Source organism: Chiloscyllium plagiosum, unplaced genomic scaffold, assembly GCF_037043375.1.
Source record: "Chiloscyllium plagiosum isolate Xiang-an unplaced genomic scaffold, Cpla_swu_hap1 HiC_scaffold_44, whole genome shotgun sequence".
Classification (NCBI taxonomy): Eukaryota; Metazoa; Chordata; class Chondrichthyes; order Orectolobiformes; family Hemiscylliidae; genus Chiloscyllium; species Chiloscyllium plagiosum.
In genome coordinates, this window is record NW_028270182.1 from 48544203 (window position 1) to 48568516 (window position 24314).

The window sequence follows — 24314 nt, forward strand, 5'->3', positions numbered from 1 at the left end:
TCACACTCTGCCATTCCCCTTCTTCTCAGTATAAATCCTCTTTCAAGTGTTGAATCAGCCTTACTCCACCTTTTCGCACGCTCCCTTAGAGGCATCCACTTTCTCTCAGACTCATTTACTAACACTATCTTGAACCAATACTTTTACACTTCATAGAACATATAACATAGAACAGGCCCTTCAGCCCACGGTGTTGTGCCAACCATTGATCCTCATGTAAGGTAAACCTAATGTATGAACCCTCAAATTTCTGTGATCATATGCATGTCCAACAGTCTCTTAAATATCCCCAATGACCTCTTTCCACAACTGCTGCTGGCAGCGCATTCCATGTTCTCACATCTCTCTGCGTAAAGAAGCCGTTTCTGACATCCCCTCTATACTTTCCACCAAACAGCGTAAAACTATGACCCCTAGTGTGAACAATTTCTGCCCTGGGAAAAAGTCTCTGGCTATCAACTCTATCTACGCCTCTCATTATCTTGTACACCTCAGTTAGATCCCCCTCTTCCTTCTTTTTTACAATGAAAAATATCCGAGCTCTCTTCGTAAGATAAGCCCTCCATTCCAGGCAGCATCCTGGTAAACCTCCTCTGAACTCTCGCCAAAGCGTCCACATCTTTCCTATAACACGGCGACCAGAACTGGACACAGCATTCCAAGTGCGGTCTAACCAAAGTTTTATAAAGCTGCAACAATATCTCACGGCTCTTAAACTCAATGCCCCAATTAAAGGCAAAACACCATATGCTTTATAACAATCCTGTCCACTTGGGTGGCAATTTTAAGGGAACTATGTGCCTGCACACCAAGATCCCGTAGTTCCTCCACACTGCCAAGAATCCTGCCTTTAATCCTGTACTCAACTTTCAATTTCGACCTTCCAAAATGCATCACTTTGCATTTATCCAGGTTGAACTCCATCTGCCACCTCTCAGCACATATCTGCATCCTGTCAATGTCCTGCTGCAGCCTACAACAGTCCTCTATACTGTCAACGACACCTCCAACCTTTGTGTAGTCTGCAAAATTGCTAACCCATCCTCAATCTCCTCATCCAAGTCATTAATAAAAATTACAAAGAATAGAGGCCCAAGAACAGGGCTCTGTGGAATACCACTCACCACTGACTTCCAGGCAGAATACTTTCCTTCCACTACCACTCACTGTCTTCTGTTGGCCAGCCAATTCTGTATCCAGACAGCTAGATTTCCCTGTATCCCATTCCTCCTGACCTTCTGAACGAGCCTATCATGGGGAACCTTATCAAATGCCTTGCTGAGGTCCATAGACGCCACATTCACCACTTGACCCTCAACAACATTTCTAGTAACATCCTCAAAGAACTCAATAAGATTTCTGAGGCATGACCTGCCCCTCACAAAGCCGTGCTGACATCATTTAATCAAGCCATGCTCTTCCAGATGGTTGGAAATGTGTTGCTGGAAAAGCGCAGCAGGTCAGGCTGAAGAAGGGCTTATGCCCGAAACGTCGATTATCCTGTTCCCTGGATGCTGCCTGACCTGCTGCGCTTTTCCAGCAACACATTTCCAGCTCTGATCTCCAGCATCTACAGACCTCACTTTCTCCTCTTCCAGATGGTTACAAATCCTATCCCTCAGAATCCTTTCGAACACCTTGCAGATGACAGACGTGAGACTGACTGGTCTGTAATTGCCGGTGATTTCCCTATTTCCTTTCTTGTAGAGACGAATTACATTTGCCTCCCTTCAGTCCTCAGGTACGACACTGGTGGAGAGCGAAGATGCAAAGATCTTCGCAAGCGACGAAACAATCACATTTCTCGTTTCCCAAAGCAGCCGAGGACAAATCTGGTCTGGCCCTGGCGACATGTCAATCTTAATATTTGTCAAACTTTTCAGCACATCTGCTTCCTCAATCTCTATCTGTTCCAGCATGCTTACCTGCTCCTCAATGTTTTCATTCACTACAAGGTCATTTTCTTTCGTAAAGACAGAAGCAAAACACTCATTTAGGGGCTTCCCCTTCCTCCTCAGACTCTATACACATGTTTCCTATCCTATCCCTGATCGGCCCTACTCTTTCTTTGATCATTCTCTTATATCCTCACAAATGTGCAAAATGCCTTTGGCTTCTCCCTAATCCTTGCTGATAAGCCTTTTTCGTGCCCCCACCCCCGGCTCTCCTCAGACCATTTTTGAGCTCCTTCCTCGCCTGCCTATAATCCTCTAGAGCTGAGCAAGACCCTTGCTTCCTCCACCTTACGTAAGCTGCCTTCTTTCTTTTGACGAGAAGCTCCTCCGCTCTCGTCATCCATGGTTCCTTTATCTTACTCCTTCTTGCCTGTCTCAGAGGAACACATTTATGCATCACTCGCAACAACTGTTCCTTAAACAGTCTCCACATGTCTATAGTGCCCTTTCCATGGAACAATTGCTCCCAGTCTATGCTTCCCAACTCTCGCCTGATAGCATCATGGTTTCGTTTTCCCCACTTAAATATCCACCCATTGTGCCTGCTTCACTCCTCCATGGCTATGTAGAATGCGAGGCAGTTGTGGTCACTATCACCAAAATGCTGTCCCACCGCAAGATCTGACACCTGCACCGACTCATTGCGGAGCACCAAATCCAATATGGCCTCTCCCCTAGTCGGCCTGTCAACGTACTGAGTTAGAAACCCTCCTGAACAAACCTTACAAAAACAGCTCCTTCCAAACCATCTGCTCGAAGGAGGTTCCAATCAGTATTGGAAAAGTTAAAGTCACCCATTGCAATAACCTTACTACATTCAGACTTTTCCAAACTCTGCTGACCTACACTTTCTTCAATATCCCTGCTGATATTGGGAGGGGAGGGGGGTGTGTGCTGTCGTAAACCCCTAATGAGGTGACTGCTCCCTTACTGTTCCTAATTTCCACCCTTACTGACTCAGTAGGCAGACTCTCCTCAACAATGGTAACTTCTGTACCTGCGATACCCTCTCTGATTTCCTTTCTGAATTCCTTGTATGTGGTGTCCCTCAAGGGTTGGCCAGCACAGTGGCTCAGTGGTGAACACTGCTGCCTCACAGCACCAGGGACCCAGGTTCGATCCCAGCCGCTGGCGACTGTCTGTGTGGAATTTGCACATTCTCCCAGTGTTTGTGTGGGTTTCCTCCCGGTGTTCCGGTTTCTTCCCACAGTCCAAAGATGTGCAGGTTAGGTGAAATGGCCGTGCTAAATTGCCCATAGTGTTAGGTGCATTAGTCAGGGGTAAATGTAGGGGAATGGGTCTGGGTGGGTTCATTTTCGGAGGGTCGGTGTGGACTTGTTGGGCCGAAGGGCCTGTTTCCACACTGTAAGGAATCTAAGGATCTAACCTTGGCCCCTCCTGTATCTCACCCACATACTGCCAGGAGGTGACATTGTCCATAAGCACTGTGTTAGGTTTCTCATGTACACTGACAATGCCCAGCTCTCCCTCCCCATCATCCCTCTCCATTGTTCCACAATTACTCAGTTATCAAACTGCTTACCACCCTCCCACTACTCGATTGGCTGCAATTTCCTCCAATGAAACATTGTAATGGTTCAACCCATTGCCTTCAGTTACTATTACAAATTCCTTTCCCTTATTGCTGAGCCCCTCCCTCCCACTGGGAACTGTCTGAGGCAGAACCACACTCTTCACAATATTGCTGTTATATGTGACCCCAAGGTGACCTTCTGATCAGACATCTGCACAACCACAAACACCAAGAATTCCAATCTCAAAAACATTGCTTGTCTCCACCTCACCCCAGTTCCATTGCTCCTGAAACCCCTGACCCGTGTCAGTGTTGCCTTAAACTTGATGAATCTGAAACAGAACCCTTGATTCCGTGACTGACCAAGAATCTGCTAGCTTTCTGTTTTTCCTGCACAATTACTCCCGGTCCCTTTGTGGTGCAGCTTTCTACAGTTTCCATCAGTTAAAAACACTCTTCTTTTATTATCTCCACCAAAATGAACAACTTGCCATTTTCCCAAATTATACTCCATCCGACAACTTGTTGCCCCCTTCTCTTGTGCATCTGTCTCTCTTCACAATCCTCTTAGAACTTTACAGTTATTCCTTTTCTGACAGATTCCCCCCTCCACCCCACCTCATTCTTCTAAATATTTACTGGGAGTCCTGGGCGGTGGAAAGCATGCAGAGTTCCTCTGTTTTTAGTGATACTCTATGGAGTGACTTGGAGGATCTTGCTGCCCATTGGTCAGAATGGAGACAACTCGCCTATCAAGCTGCATGAGCCTTTCACACCCCATGTCTTATTGATGAGTCACAGCGGTAGCACGGAAGGAAAGAAAAGGAAGCAAATCTTGCTCTCCACAACTCACTGACTCTTGGAACATTCTGTCCCATGTGTGAAAGATCTGCCCTGTTCAGTCACATGAAGTCCCAAGGTGAAAACTCATAGAAACCCACATAGATTTCCCTCTGAACTGACTGCTGGTCTCCACAAGCGGTAATGTGTACAGTCATCCTGGGCCAGGAGGAGGGGATGGTGAGAGTTTCTAACGTGAACTGACAGTGACGGATTTTATAAAATTGTATTACAGGCAGATATTCAGATCGGAATCTCAGTAATTGTAACACCAAACTCTGACAGAATTACTCAATTCATCAGGACCTCGATATTCACATTTTGTGTGAGTATTGTGTTCCAGCTCAATCTCACTTGCTGCATAAAATCATGCCATTCTCTCAATAGATCTCCCCAAACCTACAATGTGTCCTGTAATCCTTGGATATGGAGCTGCTGGGTGTAAGGTTTATAATTATAACGTGTACCTTTTGTAAACCCCTCTGTCACAGCGCACCCGCAATTTCCTTTGCTACAAGGAGAACAATCTGTTTCCCCAAACCCCTGATTCCCCAGTGTCTGTTTGCTCTCGATAAGGCACACATCAGGATTGTGTTGGTACATTATCCACTTGCCTGCATCAGTGTAGACCCAAGCAAAACTAAAGAAAGTGAACATCCTCCAGGACAAAGCATTGTGCCTGAGTGATGCCCCATCCACTACATTCAACATTCCCTCTCTCCACCCCCGAGGTACAGTGGCATCAATATGTAAAATGTAAAGACAGCATTGCCCTACCAGACCATAGGGATGCTCTCTCATCAGGCAGAGATGTCTGGTGATTTAACCTGAAGGTTAGCACAGCCCAGGCAAGGGGAGAGGGAGAGAAGGGGAGTCCATCTGTTGTAGATCGATATTCTCTATGTATCTGCAACACCAATATCATAAAAATGAATAGTGTAAAAAAATCCAAAACACACTACTTAAATCTCCCATTCCTTGAATCATCCTGGTAAATCTCCTGTGCCCCTTCTCAGGGACCCTGCCATCCTTCCCAATGTGTTGGTGATCTCTGGTTTGCACACACCCAGCTGCTCTGTGTTCCTGTGGGTGATGTCATCGTAGAACAACAGTTGGTGTAAACCTCACTCTCTGTAAGGATGGGAGACACAGAAATCCCAATTGGGGCATTTAAGACATATTTAGGTGCCCGCTTTTGATACTATGACCGATGATGCGAATGACTATGTATTTGAAAATGGATTAGGATAGCTCGGTGGTAGTTTTTCTTACTGTCACAGACTCAATGGCCCACAGACCCTTTTTCTGTGCTGTAAACCTCAAGACACTTCGTATAGGAATATGACAGGCCACCTTTGAAACCAGGTCAGAAAAGGTGTTATTAGAATAGAATACACATGATTGGTCAATGTGTTTGGGAGGAAAGAGAGCCGGTGAAGTTTAGGAGGAAATTCTGGAGCTCAGCACAGGAATCTGAAAGGGCCGTCATCAAGTGAGAAATAAAAATGGGGTATCCTGAAGGTTGGAGTCAAAGAAAGGTACATGTAGCAGAGCTTTGAGAGACTGGAGGGGATTAGAGTTAGGGAGGGTTCTAAGGCTAGAGATGAATTGTTAGAGATAAGGAAGAGTTGTGAGGCTGGGCGAGAGTCAGGTGACAGTGATCGGGGAAGATTAGATTAGATTACTTACAGTGTGGAAACAGGCCCGTCAGCCCAACAAGTCCACACCGCCCCGCCGAAGCGCAACCCACTTATACCCCTACATTTACCCCTTACCTAACACTACGGGCAATTTAGCATGGCCAATTCACCTGACCTGCACATCTTTGTGATTGTGGGAGGAAACCGGAGCACCCAGAGGAAACCCACGCAGACACGGGGAGAACGTGCAAACTCCACACAGTCATCTGAGGCGGGAATTGAACCCGGGTCTCTAGCACTGTGAGGCAGCAGTGCTAACCACTGTGCCACCGTGCCGCCCACAAGTCTGGAAGAGGAAAGGGCAGTGGGAAAGGTCGCGCCAAGGCGAAGTCTCGGTCGTCCCAGGCTGGCCTGCAGTTCCCGGTGGGCCGTGTTCACAGGCTCCTGAGAAACGGTAACTATGCTGAGCGTGTGGGTGCCGGAACGCCAGTCTATCTGGCTGCGGTGCTGGAGTATCTGACGGCTGAAATCCTGGAGCTGGCCAGCAATGCGGCCCGGGACAACAAGAAGACCCGCATCACCCCCAGGCACCTGCAGCTGGCCGTGCACAACGACGAGGACCTCAACAAGCTGCTGGGAGGGATGACCATCGCTCAGGGCGGGGTGCTGCCTAATATCCAGGCCGTGCTGCTGCCCAAGAAAACCGCCACTGGGGGCGCCGCTAAAAAGTGAAGAGACCATTATTGGAAAGATGTGAAGAGGGTAGAACATACAAATAGCAAGAATTAGAGTCGTAATGTTATATAGCACAGAAACAGACCCTGTAGTCCAAACCATCCATGTCAACCATAATTCCAAACTGAGTTAATCTCACCTGCCTCCCCTTGGTCTACATGTATCCAAACATTTCCGATTATGTACCTGTCCAAATGACTTTCTCGTAGAATCCCTATGGTGTGGAAACTGGCCATTTAGAGTCAGAGTCATTGAGATGTACAGCATGGAAACAGACTCTTCGGTCTAACCCACCCATGCTGACCAGATATCCCAACCCAATCTAGTTCCACCTGCCAGCACCCGGTCCATATCCCTCCACACCCTTCTTATTCATTTATCCATCCAAATGCCTCTTAAATGTTGCAATTGTACCATCCTCCACCATATCGTCTGACAGCTCATTCCATGCACATACCACCCTCTGCGTGAAAATGTTTCCCCTTCGGTCTATTTTATATCTTTTCCATGTCACCCTAAACCTATGCCCTCTCGTTCTGGACTAGTTGCTGGAAGACGGGTGTCATTATTTGAGAAAGGTGGTAAGGAAAAGCCAGTGAACTATAGACCGATGAGCCTGAAATCAGTAGAAGGCAAGTTGTTGGAAGGATTATAAGGGATTGGATTTACATGTAATTGGAAAGACAAGAATGATTAAGAATAGTTAGCATGGCTTTGTGCATGGAAATTACTAACTTGGACTTCAGAAAGATGTTCAGCGAGGTTACACAAAACAGACGGGTTAGCAAGTTCAACACCATAGAATACAAGGAGATGGAGCGATTTGGATACAAATTTGGCTGGAATGTCTTAGAGTCATTGAGGTGGACTGCCAGCACCCAGCTCATATCCCTCCAAACCCTTCCTATTCATGTTCCCACCTACAGTGGAACCTCAATTATCCGAACGAGTTGGGTGGGCACGACTTCATTCGGATAATCAATTATTCGGTGAATCTATTAAATGCCTTTCCTCTCGTGCTCAGAGTTTTTAAAGTCTGTTCCCCATTCAGAAATCTGCAGCAGCACACAGCACGATCGCCCGCCCACACACCACCCCCAGCCTGACCTCCACTACCGTCCAACACCACCCCAGCCTGACCCTCACAGCCATCCACACACCACCCCCAGCCTGACCCTAACCACCGTCCACACACCGCCCCCAGCCTGACCCTCACCGCTGTTCACTACTGCACCCAGCCTGACCCTCACAACCGACCACAGACCGCCCCCAGCCTGACCCTCACCACCATCCACACGCTGCCCCCAGCCTGACCCTCAAGGCCGTCCAACACCGCTTCAAGCATGATCCTCACTGCTGCCCACACACCACTTCCAGCCTGACCCTCACAGCCATCCAACACCGCTCCCAGCCTGACCCTAACGTCAGTCCACACACCGCCCCCAGCCAGAACATCACTGCCGTCCAAGACCGCCCCCAGCCTGACCTTCACTGCTGTCATCACACCACCACCAGCCTGACCCTCACTGCCATCCAACAGCACCCCCAGCCTGACCCTCTGCACCGTCCAGACACTGCAACCCAGACTGACCCTCATCGCTGTCTATAAACCGCCCGCCAGTCTGACCCTCACTGGTATCCACATACTACCCCCAGCCTGATCTTCACCACCATCCAACACCGCCCCCAACCTGATCCTCACTGATGCTGTCACACCACTACCAACCTGACCCTCACTGCCGTCCAACACCGCTCACAGCCAGAACCTCACCGCTGTCCAACAGCGCTCCCAGCCTGACCCTCACTGCCTCCGTCACACCACCCCCAACCTGACCCTCACCGCCATCCACACACGGCTTCCCAGACTGACCCCCATCGCTGTCCACACGCTGCCCCCAGCCTGACCCTCACCGCCGCCCACACACTGTCCACAGCCTAACCCTCATCACCGCCTACACACCACCCCCAGCCTGGCCCACACTGCCATACACACACCGCCCCCAGCCTGATCTCCACCACCGTCCAAGACGGTTCCAAGTCTGACCCTCATCAGCATCCACACAACCCTCAGCGCAGCCCTCAGACTGACCCTCACTGCCTCCCACACACTGCCTCCAGCCTACCCTCACCGCCGTCCACACAGCCCCCGCCTGACCCTCACCGTCGCCCACACACCGCCCCGAGCCTGACATTCACCGCCATCCACACACCACACCCAGACTGAACCTCACAGCTATCCAAACACCGTCCCCAGCCTGACTCTATACAGCATTCACACACCACCCACAGCCTGAGCTCCACCACCGTACAACACCGCCCCAAGTCTGACCCTCACCGGCATCCAAACTGCCCCCAGCCTGACCCTCACCGCCATCCTCAAACAGCCCCCGGAATGACACTCACCACCACCCACACACCATCCACAGTCTGACTCTCACCGCCGCCCACACACCGCCCCCAGACTGAACCTCACCACCGTTAATACACCGCCCCAGCCTGACCCTCACCGCCATTAACACACTGCCCCTAGACTGACCCTCATTGCCGCCCACACACCGTCCGCAGCCTGACCCTCACCGCCGTAAACACACCGCCCCCAAACTGACCCTAACCATCGCTCACACACCACCCACAGCCTGACTCTCACTGCCATCCACACACCGCCCTCAGCCTGAACCTTACGAGAGTCCACACACCTCCCTCAGCCGGACCCTCACTGCCTCCCACACACCGCCCCCAGCCTGACCCTCACCCCATCCATACAACGCCCCGACCCTCACCATCGCCCACACACTCTACCCAGCCTGAACCCTAGCACCGTCCACACACTGCCCGCATCCTGACCCTCACTGCCGTCCACACACCGCCCCCAGCCAGACCCTCACCGCCGTTCACACACCGCCCCCAGCCTGACCTTTATTACCATCCAACACCACCACAAGCCTGACCCTCACCGCCGTCCAACACCGCCCCCATCCGGATCCTCACAACCATCCAACACTGCCCCCAGCCTGACCCTCACCGCCGACCACACACCGTCCCCAGCCTGACCCTTACCGCTGTTCACCACCGCCTCCAACATGACCTCACTACCGTCCAACACTGCCCGCAGCTGGACCCACACCGCCGTCCACACACCACCCCCAGCCTGACCCTCACCGCCGTTCAACACCGCCTCCAGTAGGACCCTCACCGACGTTCACACACCACCCTAAGCCTGACGCTCACCGCCGTCCTCGAGCTGTCCGAATCCTGACCCTCACCACCGTGCAAAAAACCACCTCCAGACTGACCCTCACCGCCGTTTGACACCGCCTCCAGCCTGACACTCATCGACGTCCACACACCGCCCTAAGCCTGACACTCACCGCTGACCACACAATGTCCCCAGCCTGACCCTCACCGCTGTTCACCAACGCCTCCAGCCTGACCCTCACCACCATCCCGACACCGACTCCAGCCTGACCTTATCCACTGTTCAACACCGTCCCCAGCCTGACCCTCATTACCAGCCACACACCATCCAGAACCTGACCATCTCCGCTGTCCTCGCAACGCCCCAAGCCTGACCCTCACCGCCACTCACACGCCATCCACAGTCTGATCCTCATTGCCTCCCACACACCGCCCTCCGCCTGACCCTCAATGCTGCACACACACCATCCCCAGCCTGACCCTCACTGTCGTCCCCACACGCCCCCGCCAGACCCTCACCGCCACCCACACACCGCCCCCAGCCTGACCCTCACTTTCGTCCACACACCACCCCCACCCTGACCCTCACTGCCGTCCACACAGCGCCCCCAGCCTGACCGTCACTGCCGTCCACACAACATTACCAGCCTGCCCCTCACTGCCATCCATACACCGTCCCCAGTCTGACCCTCACCATCTTCCATATACCGCCCCCAGTCTGACCCTGACCACTGTTCAAACACAACCCACAGTGTGACCCACACCAATGCCAAAGCACCACCCCCTGCCTGAACCTCACTGCCGTCCACACACCAACCCCAGCCTGACCCTCACTGCCATCCACACACCACCCCCAGCCTGACCCTCACCGCCATCCACACACCGCCTCAAGCCTGACCCTCACCACCGTACACATAACGCCCCCAGCCTGACCCTCACCGCTGTCCACACACTGCCACCAACCTGACCCGCACTGACATCCACACACCGCCCCCAACCTGACCCTCAACGCCATCGAACACCACCCCCAGCCTGACCCTCACAACTGTTCAACAACGCCCCCAGCCTGACCCTCACCGCCATTCAACACCGCCCCCAGCCTGACCCTCACCATATTCCATGCACTGCCCCCAGCCTGACCCTCACCGCCATCCACACACCACCCGCAGCCCGACTCTCACGGCCATCCACACACCGCCCCCAGCCTGAGCCCCAGCACCGCCCACACACAGCCTGCATCCTGACCCTCACTGCCATCCACACACCATCCTCAGCCTGACCCTCACCGCCGCTCACACACCACCCCCAGACCGACGCTCACGGCCATCCACACACCGCCCCCAGCCTGACTCTCACTGCCGTCCACACACCGTCACCAGCGTGACCCTTATCGCCATCAAACACCGCCCCCAGCCTGTCCCTCACCACAATCCACACACCGTCCTCAACCTGAACCCCAGCACCGTTCATGCACAGCCCCCAGCATGACCCTCACTGCCATCCACACACCGCCCGCAGCCTGACCCTCATCGCCATCCAACACCACCCCCAGGCTGAACCTCACTGCCGTCCACACACCGCCCCATCCTGACCCTCACTGCCATCCACACACCTCCCCCAGCCTGACCCTCACCACCGTCCACACTCCGCCCTAAGCCTGACCCTCACCGCCATTCAACACCGCCCCCAACTTGACCCTCAAAGCCGCCACACCGCTCCCAGCCTCACCCTCACCGCCATTTACAGACCACCCCCAGCCTGACCCTCACTGCCGACCACACACAGCCTCCAGACTGGCCCTCACCACCGTCCACACACTGACCCCAGCATGACCCTCACTGCCATCCACACACTGTCCCCAGCCTGCCCCCCAGCACCATCCACACAGCCCCCAGCCTGACGCACACTGCCATCCACACACCATCCCAGCCTGACGCACACTGCCATCCACACACCATCCCAGCCTGACCCTCACCGCCATCCACACACCGCCCCTAGCCTGACCGCAATCGCCATCCAACACCGTCCCAGCCTGACCCTCATTGCCGTCCAATACTGCCCGCAGTCTGACCCACTCCGCTGTCCACACACCGCCCCCAGCATGACCATCACTCGTGTCCACACACTGCCCCAACCTGACCCACACTGCTGTCGAACACCACCCCCAGCCTGACCCTCACTGCCATTCACACTCCACCCCCATCCTGACCCTCACTGCCATTCAACACCGCCCCAGACCTGTCCCTCATCTCCGCCCACACACCATCCCAGCCTGACCCTCACTGCCATTCAACATCGACTCCAGCCTGACACTCACCACCATCCACATATCGCCTCCAGCCTGACACTCACTGCCATTCAACATCGCCTCCAGCCTGACCCTCACTGCCGACCTACATCGCAACCAGCCTGACTCACACCGCCATTCCTTCACCGCCCAAAGCCTGACCCTCACCGCCATCCACGCACACCCCCAGTCTGACGCTTACTGCCGTCCACACACCACACCCAGCCTGACCCTCACTGCCGATCACAAACCGTCCCCAGCCTGACCCTCACCGCCATTCAAAACAGCCTCCAGCCTGACACTCACCACCATTCAACACTGTCCCCAGCCTGACCCTCACTGCCATCCAACACCCCTCAGCCTGACCTTCACTGCCGTCCACACCCCACCCCCAGCTTGACTCTTACCGCTGTCCACCCACCGTCGCCAGCCTGACCCTCACCGCTGTCCACAGACGGTCCCCAGCCTATCCCCCACAGCCGCCCATGCATCGCCCTCAGCCAGACACTCACCGCCGTTGACACACCTCCCCCACCCTGACCTTCACCGCTGTGCACACAACTTCCCAGCCTGCCCTCACAAACCTCCACACACCACCCCCAGCCTGACCCTCACCGCCATCCACACACCGCCCCCAACCTTACCCTCACCACTGTTCAACACTGCTCCCAGCCTGAACCTCACTGCCGTCGACACTGCACCCCAAGCCTGACCCTCACCGCCGTTCATACACCATCTCCAGCCTGACCCTCTCCGCCACCCATACACCGTCCCCATTCTGACCCTCACTGCCGTTCAACATCGCCCCCAACCTCTCCCTCACTGCACCCCGCATACTGCCATCTGGCTGGCCATCACCGCCGTACACACACCGCCCCAACCTGAAACTCACCGCCGTCCACACACTGCCCCCAGCCTGACCATTACCGCCTTCCACTCACTGCCCCCAGCCTAATCCTCACTGACGTCCACACACCACGTACAGCCTTACCCTTACTGCCGTCCACACACTGCCCCCAACCTGACCCTCACCACCATCCACACTCTGCCCCTAGCCTGACCCTTACTGCCATCCACACCCCGCACCCAGCCTGATCTGCACTGCTGTCCATATACTGTCCCCAGCCTGACTCTCACCGCCATTCTACACTGCCCCCAGTCTGACCCTCACTTCCTTCCAGTCACTAGCCCCAGCCTGATCCTCACTGACGTCCACACACCACGAACAGCCTTACCCTCATCGCCGACCACACACTGCTCCAACCTGACCCATACCGCTGTCCAACACCGCCCCAGCCTGACTCTCACTCCTGCCACACACTGCCCCCAGCCTGACCCTCAATGCCATCCACACTCCACCCCCAGCCTGACCCTCACCACTGTCTACACACCGCCCCCAGCCTGACCCCCACTGCCGCCCACACATCGCCCCCAACCTGACCGTAACCTCCGTCCACAAAGCCCCCACCCCCTGCCTGACCCACAACGCCTTCCACACACCGCTCCTAGCCTGACCCTCACAGCTGTGCACATCCATCCCCCAGCCTGATCCTCACCGCTGTCCACACCCCACCCATAGCCTGATCCTCACCACCATCCACAACCCCAACGCCAGCCTGACCGTCACCGCCGTCCGTACCCAGCCCCCAGCTTGATCCTCACCGCCATCCACACACCGACCCCAGCCTGACCCTCACTGCCGCCCACACCCAGCCCTCAGCCTGATCCTCACCACCGTCCACACTCCACCCATAGCCTGACCCTCACCAGCATCCACACCCCGCCCCCAGCCTGACCCTTACCGCCCCAACACACTGCCCCAGCCTGACCTGCATCGACATCCACACACTGCCCCGAGTCTGACCCTCACCCCCGTCCACCTACCGTGCCCAGCCCCCTGACCCTCATTAACGCCCTCACACCGCCCCCAGCCTGACTCTCAATGCCCCTGACACACCGCCCCCAGCTTGACACTCATCGCCGTCAACACACCACCCCCAGCCTGACCCTTACTGCCATCCAACACCATTCCCAGCCTGACCGTCACTGCAGTCCACACACCATCCCCAGCCTGACACTCACCGCCGACTACAAAACCGTCCTCAGCCTGCCCCTCACCGCCGTTCAAACAGCCTCCAGCCTGACACTCACTGCCATCCAACACCACCCCCAGCCAGACCCTCACCGCCATCCAACACCCCACCAGCCTGACCCTTACTGCCGTCACACACCGTACCCATCCTGGCCCCCACAGCTGCCCAAGCACCGCCCCCAGCCAGACACTCACCACCATCCACACATCGCCCCAAGTCTGACCCTCACCGACGTCCACACACTGTCCCCAGCCTGACCCTTACCCCCTTCCACTCACTGCCCGCAGTCTAATCCTCACTGACGTCCACACACCACGTACAGCTTTACCATTACCACCGTCCACACACCGCCCCCAACCTGACCCTCACTGTCATCCACATACCGCCCGCAGCCTGACCCTCACCGCCGTCCACACTCTGCCCCCAGCCTGACCCTTACTGCAATCCACACACCGCACCCAGCCTGACCCGCACTGCTGTCCATACACCGTCCCCAGCCAGATCCTCACCGCCATTCTACACTGCCCCCAGCCTGACCCTCACTGCCGTCCAACACTGTCCCCAGCCTGATCCTCACCTCCTTCCAGTCACTGCCCCCAGCCTGATCCTCACTGACGTTCACACACCACGAACAACCTTACCCTCATCGCCGGCCACACACAGCCCCCAACATAACCCTCCCTGCCGTCCACACACTGCTCCAACCTGACCCATACCGCTGTCCAACACCGCCCCCAGCCTGACCCTCACTGCTGTCCACACAATGTCCCCAGCCTGACCCTCAATGCCATCCAAACTCCACCCCCAGCCAGACCCTCCCCACTGTCTACACACCGCCCCCAGCCTGACCCTCACTGCTGTCCACACACTGCCCCCAGCCTGACCCTCAATGCCATCCACACTCCACCCCCAGCCTGACCCTCACCACTGTCTGCATACCTCCCCCAGCCTGACCCCCACTGCCGCCCACACACCGCCCCAACCTGACCGTCACCTCCGTCCACAAACCACCCCCTGCCTGACCCACACCGCCTTCCACACACCGCTCCCAGCCTGACCCTCACTGCTGTGCACACCCATCCCCCAGCCTGATCCTCACCGCTGGCCACACCCTACCCATAGCCTGATCCTCACCACCATCCAGAACACCGACGCCAACCTGACCGTCACCGCCGTCCGTACCCAGCCCCCAGCTTTATCCTCACCGCCTTCCACACCCAGCCCCCACCCTGTTCCTCACCACCGTCCACACTCCACCCATAGCCTGACCCTCACCACCGTCCACACACCATCCCCAGCCTGACCCGTACCGCCCGAACACACTGCCCCAGCCTGACCTGCACCGACATCCACACACTGCCCCGAGTCTGACCCTCACTCCCGTCCACCTACCGTCCCCAGCCTGACCCTCATTAACGCCCTCACACCGCCCCCAGCCTTACTCTCAATGTCCCTGACACACCTCTCCCAGCCTGACACTCACCGCGCCTGACACACCGCCCCCAGCTTGACCCTCATCGCCGTCCACACACCGCCCCCAGCCTGACCTTCACCGACGTCCACACACTGCTCCCAACCCGACCCCCACCGCCGTCCACACACCACCCCCAGCCTGACCCTTACTGCCATCCAACACCATTCCCAGCCTGACCGTCACTGCCGTCCACACATTGCCCCCGGTCTGACCCTCACCACCGTCCACACACCACCTCCAGCCTGACCCTCACCACCGTCCACACACAGCCCCCAGTCTGACGGTCACTGCCGTCCACACACCATCACCAGCCTGACCCGCACCGCCGACCACAAAACCGTCCTCAGCCTGACCCTCACCGCCATTCAAACAGCCTCCAGCCTGACACTCACCGCCATTCAACACCGTCCCCAGCCTGACCCTCACTGCCATCCACACAACGCCACCAGCCTGACACTCACTGCCATCCAACACCACCCCCAGCCAGACCCTCACCACCATCCAACACCACCCTCCCCAGCCTGACCCTTACTGCTGTCACACACCGTACCCAGCCTGGCCCCCACAGCCGCCCAAGCACCGCCCCCAGCCAGACACTCACCACCGTACATACACCGCCCCCAGCCAGACCCTCACCGACGTCCACACACTGCCCCCATCCTGACCCTTACAGCCGTCCACACACCGCCCCCAGCCAGACCCTCTCTGATGTTTAACACCGCCACCAGCCTGACCCCCACTGCCTCTCTCACACCACCCCTAGCCTGACCCTCACTACCGTCCAACACCGCCCCCAGCCTGACCTTCACTGCCATCCAACACGCCCCCCAGCCTGACCCTCACTGCCGTCCACACACTGCCCCCAGCCTGACCCTCACTGCCGCCCACACACTGCTCCCAGCCAGATCCTCACCACCGTCCACACCCCGCCCAGAGCCTGATCCTCACTGCTGTCCACACCACATGACCACTGCCTGACCGTCACCGCCATCCACACCTAGCCCCCAGCCTGAAACTCTCCTCCGTCCACACACAGCCCCTAGCCTGACCCTCACCTCCTTCCACTCACTGCCACCAGCCTGATCCTCACTTCGTCCACACACCATGACCAGCCTTACCCTCACTGCCGTCCACACAACGGCCCCAGTCTGACCCTCACTGGTGTCCAACACTGCCCCCTGTATGATCCTCACTGCCATCCACACACTGCCCCAACCTGACCCACACCGCTGTCCAACACCGCCCCCAGCCTGACCCTCACTGCCGTCCACACACCATCTCCCGCCTGACCCTCACTGCCATCCACACTCCACCCCCAGCCTGACCCTCACTGCCATTCAACACCGCCCCCAACTTGTCCCTCACCACCGCCCACACACTGCCACTAGGCTGACCCTCACCACCGAACACACACCGCCCAGCCTGACACTCACCTCCATTCACACACAGCCCCCAGCCTGACCTTCGCTGCCATTCAAAACCGCCCTCAACCTGTCCCCCACCACCGTCCACACACTGCCACCAGGCTGACCCTCACCACCATCCACACACCACCCCAGCCTGATACTCACCTCCGACCACACAGCACCCCCAGGCTGACTGTCACCGCCCCCAGTCTGACCCTCACCGCCGTCCATACACCGCCCTGAGCCTGACCCAACGTGCTGTCAAGCATGACCCCCAGCCTGACCCTCACCAACGTCCACATACTGCCCTCAGCCCGATCCTCACTGCCGTCCACACACCGCCCCCAGCCTGACCATCACCGCCGTCCACACACAGTCCTTAGCCTGCCCCAACGTCCTGTCTAACATCACCCCAGCCTGATCCTCACTGACGTCAACACACCGCCCCAAGCTTGACCCTCTCTGCCGTTCAACACCACACACAGACTGACCCATACTGCCGTTCACAGACCGCCCCCAGCCTGACCCTCACTGCCTTCCACGCACCGCCCCCAACCTGACCTTCACCGCTGTGTACACACGGCCCCAGTCTGTCCCTCACTGCCATTCACACACCGCCCCCAGCCAGACCCTTCCCGCCGTCCACACACCGCACCCAGCTTCACCCAAACCGTCACTCAACACCACCCCCAGCCTGACCCTCACAGCCGCACACACCGCCCCAGCTTGAACCTCACTTCCGTCCACACACCGACCTCTGCATGACCCTATACGCTATCCAACTGTGCTCCCAGACTGACCAACACCGTCGTCCACACACCGGCTCCAGCCTCACGCACACCGTCATTCAACCATGACCCCAGGCTGATCCTCACCGTCGCCCACACACCGCCCAAGCCTGACCCTCACTGCCATCCACGAACTGTCCGAATCCTGACCCTCACCGCCATCCACACTCCACTTCCAGCCTGACACTCACTGCTGTTCAACACCACCGCCAGCCTGTCCCTCACCATGACACACACACCAACACAGTCTGACTCTCACCGCCGTCCAAACACCGCACCCATCATGACCCTCATCACTGTCCACACACCGCCCCCAGCCGGACCCACACTGCCACTAGCCTGACCCTCACCGCCGTCCTACATCGCACCCAGCCTGACTCACACTGCCGTCCACACACCGCCTCCAGCCTGACACTCACCACGATCCTACATCGCACCCAGACTGACTCACACCGCCGTTCCTTCACCACCCAAATCCTGACCCTCACCACCGTCCACACCCAGCCCCCAGTCTGACACTCACTGCCGTCCACACACAGCCCCCAGACTGACCCTCACGGCCGACCACAAACCGTCCCCAGCCTGACCCTCACCGCCATTCAAAACAGCCTCCAGCCTGACACTCACCACTATTCAACACTATCCCCAGCCTGATCCTCACTGCTATCCATACAACGGCCCCAGCCTGACACTCACCGCCCTCCAACACTGCCCCCAACTTGACCCTCACCACCGTCCAACGCCGCCCCCAGCTTGAGCCTCACCGCCATCCAACACCCCCCCAGCCTGACTTTCACTGCCGTCCATCCATCGTCGCCAGCCTGACCCACACTGCTGTGCACACACGGCACCCCCCACTTGGCCCCCACAGCAGGCCATGCACCGCCCCCAGCCAGACATTCACCGCTATCCACACACCGCCCCAGCCTGGCCCTCACTGCCATCCACACACCACCCCCAGCCTGACCCTTCCCACCATCCACACACCGTCCCCAGCCTGACACTCACCGCCGTTCAACTGGGCCCACAGTCTGACCCTCACGCCATCCACACACTGCCCCCAGTCTGACTCTCACCGCCGTCCACCCACTGTCACCAGCCTCACTCTCACCACTGTCCACACACTGCCCCCAGACTCACCCTCACAGCGGCCCACGCACCGCCCCAAGCTAGACACTCACCGCCGTCCACACATCACCCCAGCCTGACCCTCACTGACGTCCACACACCACCTCCAGATAGACACACGAGGGCAGTCAACACCGCCTCCAGACTGACCCTCACCCCGTCCCATCACCGTCCCCAGACTGACTTTCACCGCCATTCAACACCACCCCCAGCCTGTCCCTCTCTGCCATACACACACTGCCCCAGATTGAACCTCACTGTCGTCCACACACCGCCCTTTGCATGACCCTATCCGCCATCCAACTGTGCCCCCAGACTGACCAACACCATCATCCACACACCAGCCACAGCCTCATCCACATGGTCAACCAACCATACCCCCAGACTAACCCTCACCGTCGCCCACAAACCGAACCCAGCCTGACCCTCACTTTCGTCCACGAACCGTCCGAAGCCTGACCCTCACCACCATCCACACTTCGCCTCCAGCCTGACACTCACTGCCGTTCAACACCGCCTCCAGCCTGACCCTCACTCCCGTTCCGTCACCGTCCCCAAACTGACCTTCAATACCATTCAACACCACCGCCAGCCTGACCCTCCCCACCACACACACCGCCCCCAGTCTGACCCTCACCACTGTCCACACACCAACCCCAACCTGACCCTCACCACCGTCCACAAACCGCCCCCAGCCTGATCCACATTGCCGTCCACAGACCGCCCCCAACTTGACTCTCACCGCCGTCCACACACCGCCCCCAGCCTGCCCCAACGTCCTGTCTAACATCACCCCCGCCTGATCCTCACTGACGTCAACACACCGCCCAAAGCTTGACCCTCTCCGCCGTTCAACACCAACCACAGACTGACCCACACTACCGTTCACAGACCGCCCCCAGCCTGACCCTCACTGCCTTCCACACACCGCCCACAGCCTGACCTTCACCGCTGTGCATACACCGCCCCGGTCTGTCCCTCACTGCCATCCACACACCGCCCCCAGCCAGACCCTTCCCGCCGTCCACAAACCGCACCCAGCCTCACCCAAACCGTCATTCAACACCACCCCCAGCCTGACTCTCACAGCCACACACACCGCCCCAGCTTGAACCTCACTGCCGTCCACACACCGACCTCTGCATGACCCTATCCGCTATCCAACTGTGCTCCCAGACTGACCAACACCGTCGTCCACACGCCGGCCCCAGCCTCACGCACACCGTCATCCAACCATGACCCCAGGCTGATCCTCACCATCGCCCACACACCGCCCACAGCCTGACCCTCACTGCCGTCCACGAACTGTCCGAATCCTGACCCTCACCGCCATCCACACTCCACTTCCAGCCTGACACTCACTGCCGTTCGACACCACCGCCAGCCTGACCCTCACCATGACACACACACCAACACAGCCTGACTGTCACCGCCGTCCAAACACCGCACCCATCATGACCCTCATCACTGTCCACACACTGCCCCCAGCCGGACCCACACTGCCCCCAGCCTGACCCTCACCGCCGTCCTACATCGCACCCAGCCTGACTCACACTGCCGTCCACACACCGCCTCCAGCCTGACACTCACCACGATCCTACATCGCACCCAGACTGACTCACACCGCCGTTCCTTCACCACCCAAATCCTGACCCTCACCGCCATCCACACACAGCCCCCAGTCTGACACACACTGCCGTCCACACACCACCCCCAGCCTGACCCTCACCACCATTCAAAACAGCCTCCAGCCTGACACTCACCACTACTCACCACTATCCCCAGCCTGATCCTCACTGCTATCCACACAATGCCCCCAGCCTGACACTCACCGCCGTCCAACACCGCCCCCAGCTTGACCCTCACCACCGTCCAACGCCGCCCCCAGCTTGACCCTCACCACCATCCAACACCCCCCCAGCCTGACCCACATTGCTGTCCACACACGGCCCCCCACCTGGCCCCCACAGCAGGCCACGCACCGCCCCCAGCCAGACACTCACTGCTATCCACACACCGCCCCCAGCCTGACCCTTCCCACCATCCACACACCGTACCCAGCCTGACCCTCACCGCCGTTCAACTGTGCCCACAGTCTGACCCTCACGCCATCCACACACTGTCCCCAGCCTGACTCTCACCGCTGTCCACCCACTCTCGCCAGCCTCTCTATGACCACTGTCCACACACTTCCCCCAGAGTCACCCTCACAGCGGCCCACGCACCGCCCCAAGCTAGACACTCACCGCCGTCCACACATCACCCCCAGCCTGACCCTCACCGTCGTCCACACAACACCTCCAGATATACACTCGCGGGCAGTCAACACCGCCTCCAGACTGACCCTCACCCCCGTCCCATCACCGTCCCCAGACTGACTTTCACCGCCATTCAACCCCACCCCCAGCCTGTTCCTCACTGCTATACACACACGGCACCAGATTCAACCTCACGTTAGTCCACACACCGCCCTCTGCATGACCCTATCCGCCATCCAACTGTGCCCCCAGACTGACCAACACCGTCATCCACACACCGGCCCCAGCCTCATCCACACGGTCATCCAACCATACCCCCAGACTAACCCTCACCGTCGCCCACACTCCGCACCCAGCCTGACCCTCACTGCCGTCCACGAACCGTCCGAAGCCTGACCCTCACCACCATCCACACTCCGCCTCCAGCCTGACACTCACTGCCGTTCAACACCGCCTCCAGCCTGACCCTCACTACCGTCCCGTCACCGCCCCCAAAGTGACCTTCACTACCATTCAACACCACCGCCAGTCTGACCCTCACCACTGTCCACACACCGCCCCCAACCTGACCCTCACCACCGTCCAAAAACCGCCCCAGCCTGATCCACATTGCCGTCCACAGACCGCCCCCAACTTGACCCTCACCGCCGTCCACACACCGCCCCCAGCCTGACCTTAATCGCCCCCATCCTGACACTTAGCACCGTCTAACACCACCTCCATCCATACATCGCCCCCAACCGGACCCTCACTGCCGTCTAAAAACCGCCCACAGCCGTCCAACACTGCCCATAGATTGACTCTCACCGCCGCCGACACACCGCCCCATCCTGACCCTCACCACTGTCCAACAATGCCCCCAGCCTGACCCTCACCGATCTCCACACATCACACACAGCTTCACCCAAACCGTCATTCAACACTGCCCCCAACCTGACCCTCACTATCATCTACACAGCGGCCCCAGCCTCACACAAATCGTCATCCAACACTGCCCCCAGCATGACCCTCACTGACCTCCAAACACTGCCCCCAGCCTTAGCCAAACCAACATTCAACACTAACCCCAGCCTGACACACACGAACGCTGACACACCGCTCCCAGCCTGATTCTCACTGCCGCACACACACTGCCCCGGGCTGACCTTCACCGCCATCTGCACTGCCCGCAACCAGACCCTCACCGCCATCCATACATCCCCCCAAGCCTGACCCTCACTGTGATCCGCACTCCACCCCAGTCTGACCCTGACCGCCGTCCACACACTGCCCCAGACTGACCCTCACCGCTGTCCACACACCGCCCTGAGCCTGACCCTCACCGCCAACCACACAACGCCCCCACCATGACCACACCGCCGTCCACAGCCTGACCCTCACTGCCATCCACACAACACCCCAGTCTGTCCTCACCACCGACCACAAACTGTCCCCAGCCTGACACTCACCGGCGTTCAAAACAGCCTCCAGCCTGACACTTCGCCATTCTACACCGTTCCCAGCCTGATCCTCACTGCCGCCCACAGACCGCCCCCAGCCTGACCCCCAATGCCGTCCACACACTGCCCCCAGCCTGACATTCACAGCTCCAACCCTGACCTACACAACCGTCCAACACCGCCCCCACCCTGCCCCTCACATCCGTCTATACACCGCCCCAACCTTACCCTCACTGCTGTCCAAAAACGGCCCACAACTGTCCAACACCGCCCACAGCTTGATCTTCACCGCCACCCACACACCTCACCCACTCTGACCCTCACTGCCGTCCAACACCGCCCCCAGCCTGACCCACACTGCCGTCCACAGACCGCCCCCAACCTGACCCTCACTGCCGTCTAAAAACCGACCACAACTGCCCAACACCGCCCCCAGCTTGACCCTCACCACCATCCACACACCGCCCCTAGTTTTATCCTCACCGCCGTCCAACACCGCCCCCAGCCTGACCCTCACCACTGTACACACACTGCCCCCAACCTGATCTTCACCGCCCCCATCCCCACCCTCACCAGCGTCCAATCACCGCCCCCAGCCTGACCCTCACCGCCGTCCGCACTCCTGCACCAACCTGACACTCACCGCCGCCCACACACTGCTCCCAGCCTGACCCTCACCACTGTCCAAAACCGCCCCCAGCCTGACTCTCACCAACATCCATCAACTTCCCCAGCCTGACCCACACTGCCGTCCAAACACCGCCCCTAGCCAGTCCCTCACCACCGTCCACACACCACCCCAGACTGACAATCACCATCTTCCACACACCGCCCTCAGACTGACCATCTGCGCCATGCAACACCGCCCCCAGCCTGACCCTCACCACCGTTCAACACCGATCCCAGCCTGACCCTCACCACCGTTCAAGACCGCCCTCAGCCTGACTGTCACCGCCGTTCAACGTCGCCCCGGCCTGACCCTCACTGCAGTCCACAAACTGCCCCCAGCCTGATCCTCACTGCCCCCAGCCTGACTCTCACTGCGTCCCACACACCGCCCCCAGCCTGACACTCACTGCTACCCATACACCACCTTCAGCCTGACCCTCACCACCACCCACACACCGTCCCCAGCCTGACACTCACCGCCGTTCAACACCGTACCCAGATTGACCCTCACCACTGTCCACACAGCGCCCACAGCCTGACCCTCACCTTCGTCCATACACCGCCCCCAACCTGACCCTCACTGTCGTCAAAAAACTGCTCACAGCCCTCCAACACCGCCCCCAGCTTGACCCACACTGCCACCCACGAACCATCCCCTGACTGGCCCACACCGTAATATAACACTGCCGCCAGACTGACCCTCACCATCGTCCATGCACCGGCTCCAGCCTCACCCACACTGTCATCCAACACTGTCCCCAGACTTACTCTCATCATCACCCACACACCGCCCCCAGCCTGACCCTCACAGCCGTCCACGAACCGTCCGAAGCCTGACCCTCACCACCGTTCACACACCGCCTCCAGCCCGAC

At 58.0% G+C, this 24314-nt stretch overlaps 1 protein-coding gene across 1 annotated transcript in view; it reads left to right on the plus strand.

Annotated features, from left to right (window-relative positions):
* Positions 1-6701, plus strand: part of LOC122546780 (histone H2A-like) — a 45517-nt gene extending 38816 nt beyond the window's left edge. Inside the window, exon 2 of the mRNA XM_087983001.1 lies at positions 6315-6701. Coding sequence (XP_087839127.1) covers positions 6315-6701 — 387 coding nt within the window. The remainder of the gene's footprint in view (positions 1-6314) is intronic.
* The last annotated feature ends 17613 nt before the right edge of the window (positions 6702-24314 follow it).